At 38.2% G+C, this 19,043-nt stretch overlaps 7 protein-coding genes across 7 annotated transcripts; 6 read left to right on the forward strand and 1 right to left on the reverse strand. All coding sequences in view use genetic code 12, as the record gives it.

Annotated features, from left to right (window-relative positions):
• Positions 1–1,370: 1,370 nt before the first annotated feature.
• Positions 1,371–3,092, forward strand: CPAR2_110160 (uncharacterized protein; the record flags this gene model as incomplete). The annotated part of the gene is made up of 1 exon (XM_036807307.1): positions 1,371–3,092. One exon carries the CDS (start codon positions 1,371–1,373, stop codon positions 3,090–3,092), a length of 1,722 nt encoding a protein of 573 aa, XP_036664157.1.
• Positions 3,093–3,135: 43 nt separating this feature from the next.
• On the reverse strand, positions 3,136–3,927 carry CPAR2_110170 (uncharacterized protein; the record flags this gene model as incomplete). The annotated part of the gene is made up of 1 exon (XM_036807308.1): positions 3,136–3,927. The coding sequence occupies one exon, from the start codon at positions 3,925–3,927 to the stop codon at positions 3,136–3,138; it is 792 nt and encodes a 263-aa protein (XP_036664158.1).
• A 4,369-nt stretch (positions 3,928–8,296) lies between these two features.
• On the forward strand, positions 8,297–10,270 carry HGC1 (cyclin; the record flags this gene model as incomplete). The annotated part of the gene is made up of 1 exon (XM_036807309.1): positions 8,297–10,270. The coding sequence occupies one exon, from the start codon at positions 8,297–8,299 to the stop codon at positions 10,268–10,270; it is 1,974 nt and encodes a 657-aa protein (XP_036664159.1).
• Positions 10,271–11,150: 880 nt separating this feature from the next.
• On the forward strand, positions 11,151–11,936 carry ROT1 (Rot1p; the record flags this gene model as incomplete). The annotated part of the gene is made up of 1 exon (XM_036807310.1): positions 11,151–11,936. One exon carries the CDS (start codon positions 11,151–11,153, stop codon positions 11,934–11,936), a length of 786 nt encoding a protein of 261 aa, XP_036664160.1.
• A 357-nt stretch (positions 11,937–12,293) lies between these two features.
• Positions 12,294–14,609, forward strand: VPS27 (ESCRT-0 subunit protein; the record flags this gene model as incomplete). Its single annotated transcript, XM_036807311.1, has 1 exon — positions 12,294–14,609. One exon carries the CDS (start codon positions 12,294–12,296, stop codon positions 14,607–14,609), a length of 2,316 nt encoding a protein of 771 aa, XP_036664161.1.
• A 663-nt stretch (positions 14,610–15,272) lies between these two features.
• On the forward strand, positions 15,273–16,673 carry SPE1 (ornithine decarboxylase; the record flags this gene model as incomplete). The annotated part of the gene is made up of 1 exon (XM_036807313.1): positions 15,273–16,673. One exon carries the CDS (start codon positions 15,273–15,275, stop codon positions 16,671–16,673), a length of 1,401 nt encoding a protein of 466 aa, XP_036664162.1.
• Positions 16,674–17,133: 460 nt separating this feature from the next.
• On the forward strand, positions 17,134–18,891 carry CMP1 (calcineurin catalytic subunit A; the record flags this gene model as incomplete). Its single annotated transcript, XM_036807314.1, has 1 exon — positions 17,134–18,891. The coding sequence occupies one exon, from the start codon at positions 17,134–17,136 to the stop codon at positions 18,889–18,891; it is 1,758 nt and encodes a 585-aa protein (XP_036664163.1).
• Positions 18,892–19,043: the final 152 nt, after the last annotated feature.

Genomic DNA, 19,043 nt, shown 5'->3' on the forward strand with positions numbered 1-19,043 from the left:
CAGATTATGATGCCACATTTTTTCACACTTGAAAAACTAAGTTTTAGTTAAATGATGTGATGAAGGTTATGAACTGACTCGGAGATACAAGTCCGTGGGTAAATGCATCGAGTTAGATTCGGCGCAGAGGATAACCGGAACCGACCCGGAGGTACTCTTTGTGCAGCCGCCTGGTGTCTGGTCATAGGGTGATTTATTCTATCATTGGCTCATTTAAAGAATTTCTTCACATGAACACTTATACAACTATTTATTTTTTCTGTTCATAATCATTAAAGTAATATATTCCTGGTTATATCTGGCTTTCCTAGACTTTTCTTACTACTGTCTTGGGAGTTGCTGATCACAACTCTAGGGACTTACTAATCTAAATGTTAACTTAAGGAGGAATTTCAACTGTGGGGATTGTTCAAGGCAATATCAAAAAGTTGATTTTTGCCAGGAATTTTTACACAATCCAATCAAATGCGTGGGTGATTCTCCTACATCTGATGAAAGTTGAACGAGCTGCTCGGGTGCTTACGATTATGTCCTTGGAACTTTGAGCCCTCCTATGGCTATGTCGTCTACGAAAGGATTGGTCCCTTGATTCTGATGTCGTCGATAAAGGAGACGGCTCTTCTGCTACCTCAAAGGATCGGCATATTGTTGTTTACTTCCTTTAATGTGTCTTATTTGCAGTTTATACAAACTTTGGAGCAATGTCGGGACATTCTGATGAATTCTTACTAACTCCTGAATACTAGATAATACCACAATCACAAGAATTGTGTGGTTTAAGTGAAATAAATAGATTTATTCCTAAAAACAAATATAAAGACGGATCCTACTGGATCCTCTGATTCACCTAATATATAAATCGGGTCATGTGCGCCTCAATCACGTGTAATAATAAAAAGTAATAGTACAAAAATATGTCAGTTTACCTTCGATGTATAAACAGATAATTGCCAGCCATGCTGTATATATACTTATGTAGGATTCAGCAGTTATTGTTGTGTTAAATTGTAGAGTGTTGATCTTTTCTCTAGTAGGATAATCTCCACCCTGTGGATGACTTTTGCTTGGACGTAGTTGGTTTATTTACAACTGGTGATTTGTATTGGACTGAAGACATGGCACAAAATCAAAAGCGCGTTTGATCAAAGATAACAATAACCAAGGGTCAAATTATTGTTGCATCAATTGTCCGCTTGATTTTTTCTTAGAATCAATCAACCATTAGCCTCGAAGGAGAATCCTGGATTTTTTTTCGATAGGTTCAAGAGACCCCCCATATTTGCAGCGTTTTCCTCCATCCTTGTTGACCAATTTCCATCACTATCTCATCTTTGTCGCGACCCACGTTTCTTTCTCAAAGTTATTAAAACATGCACAATGAAAATACTCCATTGCTACACCATGATAGACGATTAAGTCATATCTCAGAAGTTGATGAAAACGAGGTCGTTTCCTATGTTCGACAAAAGAGACAATCAATCGTCTCAGCTCAAAATGATATGCCTCGGTTGCACCATGAAGCAATATCACCGGCTGTCTTGCATCCGCATGGAAGCCAAGATGAGTCAACGTCATTAAGTCCACAAGTGTCACATTCAACTGTGTTATCCCAAACTATCAGTGAGATTTTGCTACATCATACCGATGATATTGGTCCCGAACCGAAGACGACATTGGTGATAGAAACAAGGCTTTTGCTAAAATTTGCTGTGCCAATTGTGATTACGTTTTTACTCCAATACTCTCTAACTTTTGCTTCTGTCTTATCGGTGGGAAGATTGGGATCTACTGAATTAGCTGCTGTTAGTCTTAGTTCCATGACTGCTAATATCAGTGGATATGCCATTACTCAGGGAGTTTCCACATGTCTTGACACATTATGTGCCCAAGCTTTTGGCAGAAAAGAATTTAATCAGGTCGGTGTTGCTTTTGTGAGGTGTAATTACTTATTATTATTGTGTTGCATCCCGACGGTTTTAATTTGGACCAACTCAAATTCCATTTTGAAGTTGATTGTCCAGGATCAACCAGAGTTGTGTGACTTAGCTTCAAGGTACCTCAAAATACTATCTATTGGGATTCCTGGATTTGTATTGTTTGAAAACGCCAAACATTTTCTCCAATGCCAAGGAATCTTTCATGCATCAACATATGTATTGGGTATCTGTGCACCTGTCAATGCAATCTTGAACTATGTTTTAGTTTGGAACAAGACGTTGGGAGTTGGTTTTATTGGTGCACCAATAGCGGTTGTTGTCACAAACTGGCTCATGTGTGGGTTCATATACAGCTATATCTTTTTCATTGATGGTTATCAATGCTGGCCAAAACAGTATCTAATCGATAAAGTGTATTTCACCAATTGGAGTAGAATGATCAGTCTATCAATTCCGGGTGTTCTTATGGTCGAAGCAGAATGGCTAGCATTTGAAATCATCACTTTCCAAGCGGCCAAGTTGGGAACTACCACTTTGGCAGCACAATCAATTGTCAGCACGACTTTAGTGGTACTTTATCAGATCCCTTTTGGTATGAGTGTTGTATGTTCAACGAGAATTGCGTGGTATATTGGAGCTGCTTCTGGGTATGCCGCTAAATTGGCTACAAAGGCATCAGTATACACTTCAATTGTATTTGGGTTCATCAACTGCGCAATAATTCTTACATTCCGACACTCATTGGCGAAGCTATACACAAAGAATCAAGAGGTTATAGAAGTGGCCTCGAAAGTGCTCATTGTCGGTGCAGCATACCAAATCAGTGATTTCATATCGTGCTCAACTGGTGGTGTCTTGCGAGGTCAAGGTCGACAATATATCGGCGGTATTTTAAATTTGATTGGGTATTATCTCATAGCTCTACCTTGTGCTTTTTATTTTGCTTTCATCTGCAAGTTGGAGTTGATTGGATTGTGGTATGGAATGATTATTGCGTTATTGGTGGTTAGTTTGTCTCAGTTATATTTCACCGTGACGAGTAATTGGGATAAAATAATTGATGAGTGTGTAAGCGAGGGTGTGGCTGATGATGGAAACTTGACCATTGATGCGCATTCGTTGTTACCCAGTATGAGCTCCACCATTGTTGTGTGAGCAAGTGAAGCATAATTCGTTAATCAAGATATTCTTATATAATTTAGTCTTTAGATTTTCCTTTTAAATCCACGTACTTCTCCAATAAATTGTAATAGCAGGTATAAAGCTTTTCCATTTTCACAAGCTCTTGTAGAAAGTCTTGCTTGAGGGATTGATACTTTATTTCTATGTTTGAGTCCTCTTCCTCTGTAAGCTCGGCATAGTGCTTTAGCAGAGAAAGGTAATTCATTTGATTTTGCACAGTGGTGGTTAGTTCGGTAATCTGAGGTACAAGTGACACTCCAGGCATCAAGTCTTCTTTAGATTGTTGCTCCTGTTGAATCTCTCTTTTTAATTTATTTATTTCACGATCAATTCTATTCTCCGAATCAATTTTCTTATCCTTCAGCTCAACAGCGCCTTCTCTTGACACTGTTTGATACTTGCCTGGAAATTTAAGTGGGAGGGAATAGTGGGTATCATCAAGTTTATCATTCTTCACATCCGAGTACTTATTTCTCAAGCTATTCTCCCTCGTCCATTCACCGATTAATTCCGTGTCTCTACGTAAATCGTCATCCAAATCATAGGCATTGAAATCGAGATTTCTTGTGTAGTCAAATCGGTAGCGATTATATTCATCATCATCGTAGTCATCATCATCATCTTCACTGTCGTGATCCTTTCGATATCGCTGTGGTGTTGATAAATCATCTAGTAATCTTGATGCACGATTTCGGCTGCTCGACATCGGTTTCCGTGGAGTATTCAGGAATGTCGACGATGTTCTATTGTAATCTATGGTTGGCTCATTGGTGATTGTAGCATCCCCAAATCCTAAACGTTTCCACATTGATGGGAGTGAGTTCGCTGAGTGCTTGCGAATGATCTGGAGAGTAAAAAAACGCGTGTAGTGTTTCATGTTTACATTTTTGATCTATGTCGTAAAGTGTGTTGTAAATTATGCGACGTTGAAATTTTGAGACACTCCAACGGCCACATCCTTACAGCAAGAAAGGGATTGTTTAACAAAAAGAACCATGAAAATGACGTACACTTCATGTCTCTCATTAAGTAACTGGCAATACCTACCAGATGATATGATTTAGATATGAGTTTTCTTTTTAGTTTTCTTTCGCAGAAAATCAACTGTTCTATCCAAGTTGCACCTCGATCCTACATGTAACAACCATTCACATAAAGAGAACACAACTTCCACTTTTTATGTGACTCCTATCACTTTGTAGAAGAGAGACAAGTTGTGAATTTGTTGTTCGAGTTCGTTTTATGCCATGAGCTGCTATCATCGTACGATTATGTTGTGACAATCTCTAAAATTTGTGTAGTTTGTACCTGTTGTGTAAAACCTGGTAAATAAAAGTAGTGAAAATATATGGACTCCTCACGACTTCCAACCATTCAACTTTAAACCCCGCTTCACTCGCTCAAAGTGGTAAAAAAACCAACTTGTTTGCCGGTTATGAATAACCTGTAGTTCCCTGATCTAACACTGACATATATAGAATTGAACTTCTTCACTTCGCAGCGCCAAGAAGAAGAACAAAGGAATCCCAGGTTTTGGCGAATGCGTTCACAAAGTTTGAAAACGATAAACAAGCTTTGCAAAGGTTTCGCAATGATGACCCGTAATTATACAGATCCCAAAACACAATTTCGAAGAGAACAATAAGCTTCTTTTGCCACGATGTAACAAAAATATAATTCAGCCAGCAATCTTACGATCAAATAAAGGGGAAACAACAATACGAATTTGACGAGTTTGTGCACCAACCGTTTGAGTTCAAAACGCCGCATGAAATAGTTTATCTCAAATTGGTAAATTTTGGAGATAATTGTTATTGCACAATGGTCATTCGGTCAATGTTTACTGTGCTTTAAACAATATATAAATAAACAACTTGTGAGAGATGAAGATGGTTTTGAGACTCTCACTAAGTCATTTTTTTGTTCGTCTAGAGTTTGAGTCGCGTTGTAGTTACGCTTCTCTCAGATCTTTAGCTTTTGATTTTCCAAATGCAAAAAAGAAAGAAAGTGGGTACATTCGAGTTGCTGGTGCACAAGCTATAGCAATCAGAAGCATAGGGTAAGTAGCTCCACTTTTAATGTTGAGATTTGCGAAAAGGAAAAAGAAAAGCGCTTGCGAAAGTAGAGTAACTTCAAGCGTAAACGAACAGGTTTGTGTAAGTTTCATATCAAAATGTTGGAACTTTTTGACGGTGTACCTTTTTGGCTTTGTACTCTTTGGCGGAGAAAAAACATAAGGTACTGTGTTTTGTGTACATTTTATACGACACACGACCTATAGAGAGAAGGCAAAAGTGCAGCTTAGTTGAAGTCTTAATTCAGACTGAGGAGTCATTTGACAATAGAGATTAGGAGTAAGTATCACTGGGTGGACCACATGTTCCACAATTGAGAGCAAAGGACACCTTTGAAACCATCTACCCCTTAATCACAGCGCATCTACTTTACTGAGTTGCACCACAATACTTTCTTTTGGATAAAAGAAAGTAAGAAAACGCAAATAATGAACATAGGCAAGCACAACCAGATTACTAGGCCCGTGTTTTGAAATTGGCCAAAAAGAACTTTGAAGTAAACATAAACAATGGTTATGATATGATTTGATGACCAGCATTTGAGACAACTTCGCTGCTCATCGTGTTCGCTGGTTCGATATTGTGACCGATAGTAGATTTGTCTATTTCAATTCTGCTGTAGTTGCACTTTGACGCAATTGGTTGGTTTAGCTACGTTATCACTCTCCTATTTTCCCATTGTCAGATCTTGATGTGTTGTTGTTTCTTTTGTATGGAAGATACCTCGTAACAGTAAAAGCCAACAAACACACACATACGCGCAAAGCAAATCGGAGATAATGTTTTGAGCCCTATTTTAAATGATCACAAATAAAGGTGAGTTTTGTAACCGTTCAGGTGTTAATACTTTACACAAACACAATATGATCATTACACCCTTTGCCAATAAACGAATGCTGGAAAAAATAAAATTTGGTTACGCTTCGGGTGCTGGAGGAGATCTGTGGAATTAGTAATTTGGCTCAACAATAAAACAAACATACAGTAATAATCTAAGAAATACCAGATCTGAAACCTGCAATTCCTTCAATACGTAGATTGTTGGGAACAAAGAAGGAAAAGATTTAGAGAATAGGAGTGGGCGCAATGGAAAGAATGATCTGGAACCACTGGCTCAAATTTAGAAAGCTTCCACGTCAGACTTGTCTTAACACATGTAGTCGAAAGGGTCTTTTTGCCACGTGTATTGGGGGGTCAAGCATCACCTTACTACTAGTACAAACAAAAAAAAATAAGAAATTGTAACCTGCGAGAAGGTACCCTTTGTCGCAAAGTGTCGCCTCGCCTAGATACACTTTTAGTCTCTACGTACAGAGTAGGTGGTGTACTACATGCATCGAAATGGTGCAACAATAGCTGTCTAAACCCTTAATTCGGTTCCAGAACCTGGTTCCCAATGAAATTAATTACAATGAGGACTACGATGATCGGCTTGTGACCACGATATGGGAAAGAGCCATTCCATGAGTCAACGCTAAACTGAAATCCTCACTTAAGTCTACAGTTGATTTTCTCCCTTGAACCTTATTCTCCAAAAATCGTACAACTAATCAATACATCATGTACTGACTTATCGGAAGAGGTGCTGTCACGCGTCACACTTCTGCACTTCCACTTTCCCATCTAGACGAAATTTAAGCACGAAAAACCAGAAAAATACAATAGAACAAGCCTCGTAGAAGTTTCTATACCGATCACCACCACACCAATGGATGGAAATTACACAAAAAAAAATGGTTTTGGTTAGATGCTGTCCTTCCATCATATGATTCATGCTCTATTGTTAGCCTCTGATAGTGGGCTAATGACCAGCCAAGAATTGCAAATGGAGTCAAATGACTTCAGATGAGAGTAGTTCAATACACACAGAGGATTCATTCAAGCCGTATATCATTGGTGGAGAATAAACTTTGAACATTTCCATCTTTTGGTAGAACTCTAAAACGAGAAAACATTGCAAGGGTGGTGAACTATCCTTTTGGAAAAAAAATTGCGTTACTTTTTTCTTTTCCTGCTGGAGCCATTTTTTTCTTTTCTTTTCAGTGGGTGTGTTCACATAACACTCATCCCCCTTTCTCTTTGTGTTGTTGTACAGGAACTCCTTTCGAACCATCGGGGAACTCCTTTGGATGAGTTGGTAAGCATTGGAGAAGGTAATCCATGCATGTATGTATTGATCGTAAGTTATCATGTTCAACGAGTGTGTACCTTGTCCAAAAATTGGTTGACAAATAAATTAGACGAAGCCAATTTAAGTTTTAATAAGTTACACAAAACACCTAAGGCTAAAAAAATATAACCCTTGATACATACTCAACACCCTTTGTTCAAATGTAAGACCAAAAGTCAAACAAAATGTATTCTTTTACAATAGGTACATATGCACAATAGCACCTGCTATCTCGTCGTCTAAATTTACACCAATTGTTTTTTGAATTACACAATAACCTTCTAAATTAGCTCTTTTTCTATGTATATGCCCCATTTCTAAAACTTGATTAGTTTGGGCGTCCACACAGTATAATATCAAAAAATCAAAACAAAGAGACACAAGAATTGGTGCTTAAGCTTAAACGAGAAAAACGTCTAGACGCATTTGACTTTTTTTTTAGATTTTCCCTTTTTAGTTCTTTGTTCGTTTTCTGTTTGTCTTTGTATGCTTTAATTTGTTGTTCGATTTTGAAGGTGTGTGTTATATATAGCCTTTGTACAATCCACCACCTATCTTTTTGGGTGAATGAATAAAAGTAGGTTTTTTCATCAAAGCTACAAGTCCAAACTTCACACATTACAACTCTCCCACTACTTATTGCAAAAAGAGGTTGTGTTGCCCATTCCAGTCACATTGAAAGAGTTTCCTTTTTCTTCCTGCAGTTAAAGGACCCTGAAAATAACTGGTCCCTTAGATACAACTGATTCTTCTCAATATCCACACTCGTTTTATATACCAAAACTTTGCATAAAGTTTTATTCATTCATTTGTTGTACACCCACACTCGCTTCACATATTCATTTCAAATTCCCCTTGCATATTTTGCATATAGTCATTAGTTAAGTCTACACACATTCATTTTATTGCATTATTCATCTTACATTATACCCATGATCGCTACTACTAAAGCACCAAGTCCAAGAAGCTTTGATTTTTTCCCACAAAACAAAAGGACTCATTACCCCGGTTTGCCACAATTTCATCAAGTACCTAGAACTCCGCCTGCTCCACCGTATGCTCGATCATGTATGCAATCACACTCCTCCAAGCAATTCGAACAAGAATTGTATTCCTCCCACTTGTACTCATCAGAAGTGTCCACGCACGAACAAGCTGTATCTGAATACGACATGGAGGTATATGAAACTATGCTTGAACAAATTGAACAAAATAAACCAAATGTCAATCTTTACAAACAACAACCTTATCTTACCCCAGCAGTTAGAGTGAAACTCGTTGAGTTTCTTCTCAAGATGTCAGTGAGGTTAAAGATTCTACCATTTGTATTTTATAAAGCAGTGCGCTTGTTTGATAGATACTGTTGCAAGCGTATTGTATTATTGGATCAGTCGCAATTGATAATCACTACATGTTTATGGATTGCTAGTAAAATCAATGGTGGTAACAATCATTTCGTTAATATGAATAATATGAACAAATGTGTTGATGGATTTAGGGTCATTGGTGATTTAGGTTATGGAAGTGGTGGTAAATTCATCGGTCCAACTGAAAGGTTTAGATTACCTAAATTACATGAATTGGTTAAATTGTGCGGTGCCAAATGTAAATACGATATGGGGATGTTTAAGCAAATGGAATTGCACATCTTGACCACTTTAGACTGGAACTTATGTGATCCACTGATTGAAGAATTTATTGTCAAGAGTAATGAATTTTGCACTTGTCAAGCTTCTGGATCAAACGAAGGTGACATTAGTACCGGGGAAATGTTTAAAGTCAAGGAGTATTTGAGTTATATTTCCTTGTACTCATTTGATTTGATTGATGTAAACATGCTTGAAGTCGGCCAAGTTATATCAGACTTGATTAATGATGTGTTTCAAATTGAATTCAATACTAACAACTATCAAATCGTCCAAGCTCCAATTACTTTGGCTTCTCGTTCAAGCTATTCCTTGTCACGTATTGATATTGAAGTAACCCAATACAAGATGATTAAAAAGAGTTTAATCAAATCGATTTTGAACACTTCGGAGTATATGTTGAATTTGTTCAATACAAGTGGTCCTCAATACATGTATCGTGCTGTGGTTAATGGTTGGACACCAATCAACAATGGAGCCGCCGCAGTAGCAGCACCGCCATTGCGTATGTATCAAGATTACAATGCAATGAGGACTGCTTCGTTATCATCATATGAACTGGTTTCAGCTCCATCTCCAACTGGTTCTGCATATTCGACAAACTCATTAGGAGGAGCACCAAGCACAGTGGTTACGCCACCTACTCCATTTATGCAAATACTGGCCAATATGATGGCCAATAAATCAACCAACAATATGATGTCGACCCCGCCAGATGCCAAGAGCAAGTACAGTAATTTCGGTGGCGTGTCTCAACCACCAAAACAAGCACCACCGCCACCGAATGTTTCAACAGCAACATCATCAACAATGCCACATCTGTTTTTTCCAAATGCACATCCGGATCAACAACAACCAGCACCAGGACCAGCACCGCCACTCCATCATTACAAATCAACACCGGTATTGAAAAACTTTGAATTACAGTATCAACTGCAACAACCACTTCGTGTCAATACCAACATAACACAAGGACAGAGTAGCAATTATTCAACCACCTCATCATCATCCTATCCATCAGCATCTTCCTCTGCTGTCTCATCAGCAACCACGACCAACTCCAACGTGTTTGACAAACCAATGTTTACTTACAATGCCAATCGAAGTGCCACCGCTCTTTCAATTGGTGATGGTGGAAGTAATAGTAGTAGTGGCTATTTGCTGAGATCAACTACTCCAATGAGTGATGTTGATGCTACAATGAGTGCAAGCAAGAGTCCAGGCAGTATTTTCATCGCAATGGAGAGAATGAGGACCTAAGTGGAGTAAGTTGTTTACAATGTCATTTTTTCTTTATTTCATCGTGTGCGTGTTTCATTTTTGTTGTTGTATCATAAGTTTCATTTTGCATTTGTCTTCATATCATACATGTCAAATGGAGGTTTGCTCATAAAACTTTCCTTTTGAATGGATATGATGACACTATTAGTTTTTATTTGTTATTTTATTATTATTCATATTTTGGTTCATTTAGGGGTAATCATTTTTTAGTTAGTATGAGAAAAAGTTTGTTATTTTTTAATTATGAAAAAGTGTCTATAGTTTTGTTTATTGCTAATAGTTTTCAATTCGAGAGTATAAGAGAGAGAATGGATGATGAACATTGAGTGACACTAAGCATGGTAAGCACTTAGTAAACGTGTTGGGTGATGGTCTTAAATTGGTTTTACGATTTCTCAATTGGTAGCAACACACGTGACAACAAAAGTCGTGTGTTGTTTTCAGAAAACAAGAAATAGCACAGCCATTGATTATATAAGAACAGTTACTCTTTATTATGTAAGAATAATACGCCAAAAGAGAGAAATGAGAGAAAGCACGAAAAGGAGAGCCAAAAAATAATAAAAAAAAAAAAAAAACAGTTCAAGAAGAAACCCGAAAGGAGCCAAAAACGTAACCAACACCAGTTGCTCATCAGTTACTATTACTACTCGAGCTACTGCCTATTTACCATATACATCTCAGACAATACCTTAACCAGAGGAAATCACCACTATTGCTCATACAACTTACATTCGCTAATACTAGGTAACACAGCTAAGCCAGTCCAGTCAGTCACCTTATCTTCTTTTATTACTTTGGTTGACATTTTCTCAACAACAAACTTTTCCACAACAACACAGGAAGGCTAATCATCATGATGTTACCTTATATATATTTATTACTCACGCTAATTGCGCCCATTTTTGCTGATCCTTCAATGGAAGAGTTGGAAGGTACATGGACTTCCAAATCAAATACTGTATTCACGGGACCAGGTTTTTATGACCCCGTTGACGAGTTATTGATTGAACCAGATTTACCTGGTATTTCGTATTCATTTACTAAAGACGGTCATTATGAAGAAGCACTTTATCGTGTAACCAGTAATGCCAAAAACCATTCATGTCCAGTTGCTTCAATCACTTATCAACATGGAACTTACGAAATACTCAGTAATGGATCAGTTGTCTTGAAACCTATTGCCGTTGATGGAAGACAATTACTTTCAGACCCATGCAACCAAGACGATCCTACAAAGTCTACTTATTCGAGGTATGTACAGGCAACATGGTTCAAAACTTATCAGAAATACGTTGACCCATACCATGGTAGATGGAGATTACAAATTTATCAATTTGATGGATCAAAAATGCAACCGTTATATTTGGCTTATAAACCGCCACTCATGTTGCCTACTGAGGCACTTAATCCCACTGATTCTGCAAGTGAAACTGCAACCACTTTGTCAGGAAGTGGCAGCGGCAGCAGCAGTAAAAAGAAAAGAAGCATTTTGGAAATGAGATCCAATTTGAAAAGATCTTTGGAGAACTCTTATAGAACTACTGCTGTGAAAAAGGGACATGATGATGCATTTGACATGTATTGGTGGATAAGTGTTGGTTGTTTGGGATTGGCATCAGGTTTCTTTTTCTTAAAAAATTGAATACATAAATTAGAAGGAGAGTAAATGTAGCATCAACAATGCAAAGGTTAGTGTTTGTTTAGGATTACTTCCTCTTTTCCATACAACTATGAGCTTTTCGTAGTACAAAGCGGTACTACACTAATGTGAGTCCCTGATTCAACTAGGGGGCGCTCTTTGTAAAGTTACTAGCTCACCCTTCTCACCTCCCTTAGCTGATAGGTTGACTTTGAAATCATCTTTTATTCTTTTGTGTAAACTTGATGGCTTTTGTCATCAAAAAAAAAAGTGCAAAAAGTGAGAGAGAGGCAAAGTTTAAGTCAGAGTTCAACTAACCCCCGTCAACATAAACTATCACGCTACTTTTCACACTGCAACATGTCGTGGTTTGGCTCATCTACGTCTTCACTCCAACTTGAGCTCGACAACAAAATATCAGAAGCTACATCCGAAACGATTCCCAATGGAGAAATTGATTTATCTGTGGCATTAGAAATCACTGACTTTATTAGATCGAAAAAACTACCTGCTCAAACATGTATGAGAAGCTTGAAGAAGCGATTAAACATGGTTTATTCAAACCCCAACTTGATCACCAGTACTTTGAAGTTGATTGATTTGTGCGTTAAAAACGGTGGGTTCCATTTTCTCGTTGAATTGAGTTCACGAGAATTTGTTGACTACTTGGTTGACTTTATTTTCAAGATTCACTACAATGTTCAAGAAAGTCTGGTGAAGCAGGATGAATCAAAGTATAATGTGGGGCAGTATATCCTTGAATTGGTTAAATCATGGTACACAGCATTTAAGGGACAATTACAATTGAATTATGTGGAGAAAAAGTACCAAGAATTGGTCAATGAAGGCTATCAATTCCCCTCGGTGGATGATTCAGTAATTGATTCGAAATTCGTGGATTCTGAAGTTCCACCTGATTGGATCGATTCTGATTCCTGTATGATTTGTTATGCTCCCTTCTCCATGTTGAATAGAAAACATCATTGTCGTGCATGTGGTGGGGTATTTTGTCAAGATCATTCAAAGAACAACACAACATTGGTGAATTTGGGGATTATGGAACCAGTTAGAGTTTGTGACAATTGTTATGCTAAACAAAAGCATAAAAATAAGGGCAAGTCTGGAAATGTTGTAAGGAGGACAGGAAGTGGTGCTGTTGATCCCGGCGACGATGAAGATGAGCAAATGAAACGCGCAATTGAATTAAGTTTACAGGATAGTGGGGTACAGATCGAACCCCCAAAGGAGCCACCCAGATCATCCAGTGATGCTAATCATCAAGACGATGAAGAAGAAGATGAGGAATTAAAGGCTGCATTGGCCGCAAGTTTAAGGGAGTACGAACAATCACAACCACAAACACAACAATCGCAACAGACTACTGGCTCTCTTGAAAATCCGTTTTCAAATGAAACGGCTCTGCAACCAGCATCAGATGTTTACAATATAGATTTCACTTCTGCTTCAAATTATCAGCGTTCTCAATATAATGTCCCACAAGGACAGTTTCAAGCTCAACACTCGCAATTGTCCCAACAACAACAACAACAACAACAACAGCAGCAGCAGCAGCAGTTTATACCACCACAACCACCGCAGCAGCAGCACCCACAAGACCTTTCACAATCCGAAGAGGAACAGATCAATTTGTTTATTACGTTAATGAATAATGTGCGTAATGACTCAAAGAAGCAAGCTAATATAATGTATGATCAGAACTTGAATGAATTGCATTCACAAGTAATACGCTTGAAACCAAAAGTCAATAGATCACTACGTGAAGCAATGAATAAGTACAGTCAATTTGTGGAAATGAGTAATAAATTGAGTACAATAGTTAGATTGTATGATCAATTTTGGGAGCAGAAATTGAATGCGGGTATGAATAATGTTGGTTTTGGCAATGACAATGAGTACCCATTGTATCCACTGGTTGGGTATCAAGCATACCCAAAACAGCAAGTAAGTCAACCAGCATTGAGCCAACAAGCAAGTGGAGTTGCACCAACTCAACAGCTGCCTTATTCACAATACAATGGACAAGCTCCATCAGAGCCCGATTTTGAGGCATCTTATACACCTGCTGCTACACACCAAAATGGATTTTATAGTCAACCCACTGAGCCCAGTTTGGAAGGTGAGGAACTAAAACAGCAATATCCACCACAGACAAGCCGTAAACAATCTCAAACGGTGTATCCAACGAGCGAAATACTTCCTGATTCAGGAGACAGTGATCAAGAAAAGAGCACTAACAACAACAGTGATAACAACAATGATTATGTCACCGTGTCGTTACCACACTATCCACCACCTGAGGACTTGAGCAATGAATTACCGCCGCAATCGTTTATTCGACACGCAACAAGCAACTTACCCGCCAATGCCTACGAAGCTGCATCAGCAAAGTACCCTGCATTGGATGATGTCGAAGAGGATTACGAAAGACAGAATCCTTCCAAAGGGCAGCAACAACAGCAGCAGCAACAACAGCAGCAGCAACAACAAGAGCAGCAGCAACAACAAGAGCAGCAGCAACAACATCATGGATTGAATGAGCTTCCACAGTTGCCCCAGAATTTGCCGTCTTTTGACCAGGATGGGCGGAACGAGGCGGTGGCAAGTCGTAGTCGTAGACAGTCGCTGTTTGAACCAGAGCCATTAATAGATTTATAGGAAGCGAAGGAATACAATTGCTCAAGCTGTACGATGCAATGTCAACCGTAGATTGGTGTAGCCTCCTTTAGACCCTTCACCCAGTTTGATGCAAGCACTTTTTTATTTGTGTAATATCATGATGCTGCATTGAGTGTTATTGTATTTTGGTCCTCTTTGTGATTCAAGAAAGAAAGGGCGGAGAGAGAGAGAGAGAGAGAGAGTCATAATGGAGCAAAGAAAAGAAAAAAATTGGAAAAAAAAGTGAAAAATTGCTAATTTTTTTCACAAACTTTTCATCCATCTCTTAGACCCCATTCATTGACTTTCAAACTAGTCCCTAGAACAAATTTTACTCGTTCTTACATCGTTTTAACTAAATTTATCACCAATATATATTTATATTCCTGCCCAGTCTTGATACTGAATAAAGTGTGTTTTACATTGAGACACACCACGAGAGCTGCCGAATAAAGTCCAACTACATTATTTACTCATAAATATCTTTTCGTATTTGTGAGTACCTGTGAAATCAACTTCTAGAGAAGGTCACCAAGCCAGATAGAGTTTAGATTGAGAGTGTTGAGATCCACTTGAGATCAAAATTTTTTTTTTGAGCCAATTAAAGAATTGAGAAAGAAACTTATAATCCTTTGTGTCTCCTAACGATCCCCTCACTAGGTTATGACATTGAGTGTTGTTGAAGCAAGTCCATTAAGATGTATTGAAGAATTTAATTCTAATTTACAAGATAAAAACAATGGTTTAATCAAACTGAAGGTAGCGGAAGCTGTTTGTATTGGTGGGAATGATGATGATGATACCAATGCCAAAAAATGTAACTCAGCGGTTGGCAAGGCGTTAATTGACCACGTTAATCAAATCGATCATGATGAATGTGATGCCGGTGATGAAGATTCTTTTTTTGTTTGTGATTTGAACCAAGTTGTCAAGTCAGTTAAAACATGGCGTAAATATTTACCTAGGATCCAGCCCCATTATGCAATCAAATGCAACACTAACGCTGAAGTCATCAAGTTGTTGCATCAGTCGGGAGTTAATTATGATTGTGCTTCAAAAAATGAAATTGATACTGTTTTGAAATTGGGCATCGATGCTGAAAAAATCGTTTATGCTAACCCATGCAAAACCAACTCCTTTATTAGACATGCAAAGGCAAACAACGTGAACTTGACTACCGTTGACAATGCTCATGAATTGCATAAATTGGCGAGGTTTCACCCTGATTGTAAAATTTTGGTGAGAATCTTGACTGACGATGAAGGTGCTCAGTGTAGATTGAGTACTAAATTTGGATGCAGCGTGGCTACTGCTGTTGAGTCTATTTTACCCTTGGCTCAAAGATTAGGCTTACCTGTTGTTGGTGTTGCATTTCATGTTGGATCTGGAGCTAAAGACTTTGATTCCATTTATAAAGCTATCCGTGATTCAAGAATTGTTTTCAATTGTGGACTTGATATGGGATTTGAAATGAACATGGTTGATATAGGTGGTGGGTTTGAATTTGAAACTTTTGTTGAATCATCCAATATGGTTAATGTTTCAATTGACGAGTTTTTCCCACAAGATTTCGTTGATAGGCACAAGATCAAATTTATTGCTGAACCAGGTAGATTTATGGTTGCTAATGCATTCACATTGGCAGCCCACGTTATTGCAAAACGTGAATTACCACATGGCGAAGTTGGTAACGAACATGATCAAATCAAGGCAATGTTGTACATCAACGATGGTGTTTATGGAAACATGAACTGTATCTTGTTTGATCATCAACAACCAACAGCCCATGTTTTAAAGAGTGGATCGCATTTTTATTACAATTACATGGAGAGAGGATTGAATAATGGTAATGACGACAAGGACAAATGTTTGTTCCATTACTCAATTTGGGGACCGACATGTGATGGATTGGATTGTGTTTCAACCAAGAGCCAATTGCATTGTGAAGTTGAAGTTGGTGATTGGTTGTATTTCCCAAATTTAGGCGCATATACTAGTGCTGCAGCTACACAATTCAATGGATTTGAAAATGACACCAAGATTATCTATATTCCAATTGCGTAGGCAAGCCGAATCGTTTATTTATACAAGACGTTTATAGTAAAGCATTGATTTTTCATTTACAGTAATTTGTGAAGGAGTTGTTGTTCTTTTGAGCAGCGCCTACTTTTCTTTTGGTCCATTTAAGGCTTTGTGTGCGTCTAGATTTGAAAATTATTACTTCATAATTACATAATAAAAGTAGCAAACGCTTAGGTAATACACGATCCGAACTCTTTTTTTTTATTTTTATTTTTAGACTTAGACACCTATGACGCTGAGAAAAAATTAGAGAGTCAGAAGCATTGAAACATTGGAGCTTTTGATATAAACCATTTGGTATCAAAAAAATTTCAAGCAAAGTATTCACCACGTACAAAGAGTTTACAGCTGGGTTTACATTAAAGCTAAATAGCAGAAATTCCCCATCTAGAGTCTATACATACGCCAAACTTTCATCTATTTTAAAGATTGCTACGTTTTAATGAATAATTCACATCAGTTTAATCGAGATCGTAATCAGGATCTAAGCAATAAAACCCGAACAAATACAAACCAGATCAATAATGCTTTAAATGCTATTCAACACAAACGATCAGCGTCCGATGAAAAAAGAGATCGAACAAAGTATACCACAGACGAGGGCGAAACGATTTCGACGGTTGATAGAGCTGTCAGTTCCGTCACCCCGCCAGCGTCATTCAAACCATCAAATGAACAAGTGTTTTTGCGCAACGGATTACCTAATTGTGACTTCATAAAGGACCATTTTTTTCATGAAGGTAGGTTGCAGGAAGACCAAGCAATTAAAATTGTGAAACAAGCAACACAACTACTTACTGCTGAACCCAACTTGTTGAGTGTACCGGCACCAGTAACCATATGCGGTGATGTTCATGGCCAATACTACGATCTTATGAAGTTGTTTGAAGTTGGTGGTGACCCTAAAACAACCAAGTACTTGTTTTTGGGAGATTACGTGGATAGAGGTTCATTTTCAATTGAATGTTTGATTTACTTGTACGCTTTGAAAATTACTTACCCCAATTCCTTTTGGATGCTTAGAGGTAACCACGAAAGTCGTCATTTGACTGAATACTTTACTTTCAAGAATGAGTGTGTACACAAATATTCTGCACAATTGTACGAAGAATGCATAACTAGTTTTAATGCATTGCCGTTGGCAGCCATCATGAATGAACAATTTTTCTGTGTCCATGGAGGTATATCGCCACAATTGACTGATTTGGACAGTGTTCGCAAAATGAATAGGTTTAGGGAACCACCTACCAAGGGATTAATGTGTGATTTGTTATGGGCCGATCCAATTGAAGAGTATGATGAAGATAATATTGACACCGAGTACTTGAACAATGCGGTAAGAGGATGTTCCTATGCATTTACCTATAAAGCAGCGTGCAAGTTCTTGGACAGAACAAAGTTGTTGTCCATTATACGTGCACATGAAGCTCAGAATGCAGGATACAGGATGTACAAGAGGACGAAGACCATGGGGTTCCCAAGTTTGTTGACAATGTTTAGTGCACCAAATTATTTAGACAGTTATAACAACAAGGCGGCAGTGTTAAAGTATGAAAATAATGTCATGAATATTCGTCAATTCAATGCATCACCACACCCATATTGGTTGCCCCATTTTATGGACGTTTTCACTTGGTCGTTACCTTTTGTTGGTGAGAAGGTGACTGATATGTTGGTTAGTATATTGAATGTTTGTACCGAGGAAGAATTGGATGAAGAGGCACCATTTTCCGAAGCGCAAATTGGTGTTGCGGGAACCACACCACCCAGTGTTTCGACATCACCAAGAGCCAAACCACCTTCAGCCTTCTCTACGGAAACTACCGGGGGGATGCAAACGGATCTCACTTTGGATGAGAAAAGGTTGGCTTTGAGGAACAAAATTATAGCCATTGGGAAAATGTCGCGGATGTTTCAAGTTTTACGTGAAGAGCAAGAAAGTGTGGCCCATTTAAAAGCATTGAATCGTGGTCAACTACCCAAAGGATCATTATTGCATGGAAAGGAGAGTATTGAGAATAACATTCTCACATTTGAACAAGCTAAAGCTGCTGATCGTGTGAATGAAGCATTGCCTCCAAGTTATGAAGACATGAAGAGAAGGGACGAACAAAGAGGAAAACGTATTAAAAACCAAATTGAGAATCAAGAAGGAGGCAGTCCCGTATTTCAGAAGTTCATGCGTAAATTATCTAGATAGTGTTTTGTGTATGTATAGTCTGGATATTACGTATTTTTCTTAACGAATTATGTGTCGCAATCTTTTCAGACACTTTTTATTTTCTCGACACGCGTAGGTTTATTTCCACGAGTCATCGACACATTAGATAGTGGTTATACATCACGCGCCCA

The sequence above is a fragment of the Candida parapsilosis genome, contig 005569 (assembly GCF_000182765.1).
Source record: "Candida parapsilosis strain CDC317 annotated contig 005569".
NCBI lineage: Eukaryota > Fungi > Ascomycota > Pichiomycetes > Serinales > Debaryomycetaceae > Lodderomyces > Lodderomyces parapsilosis.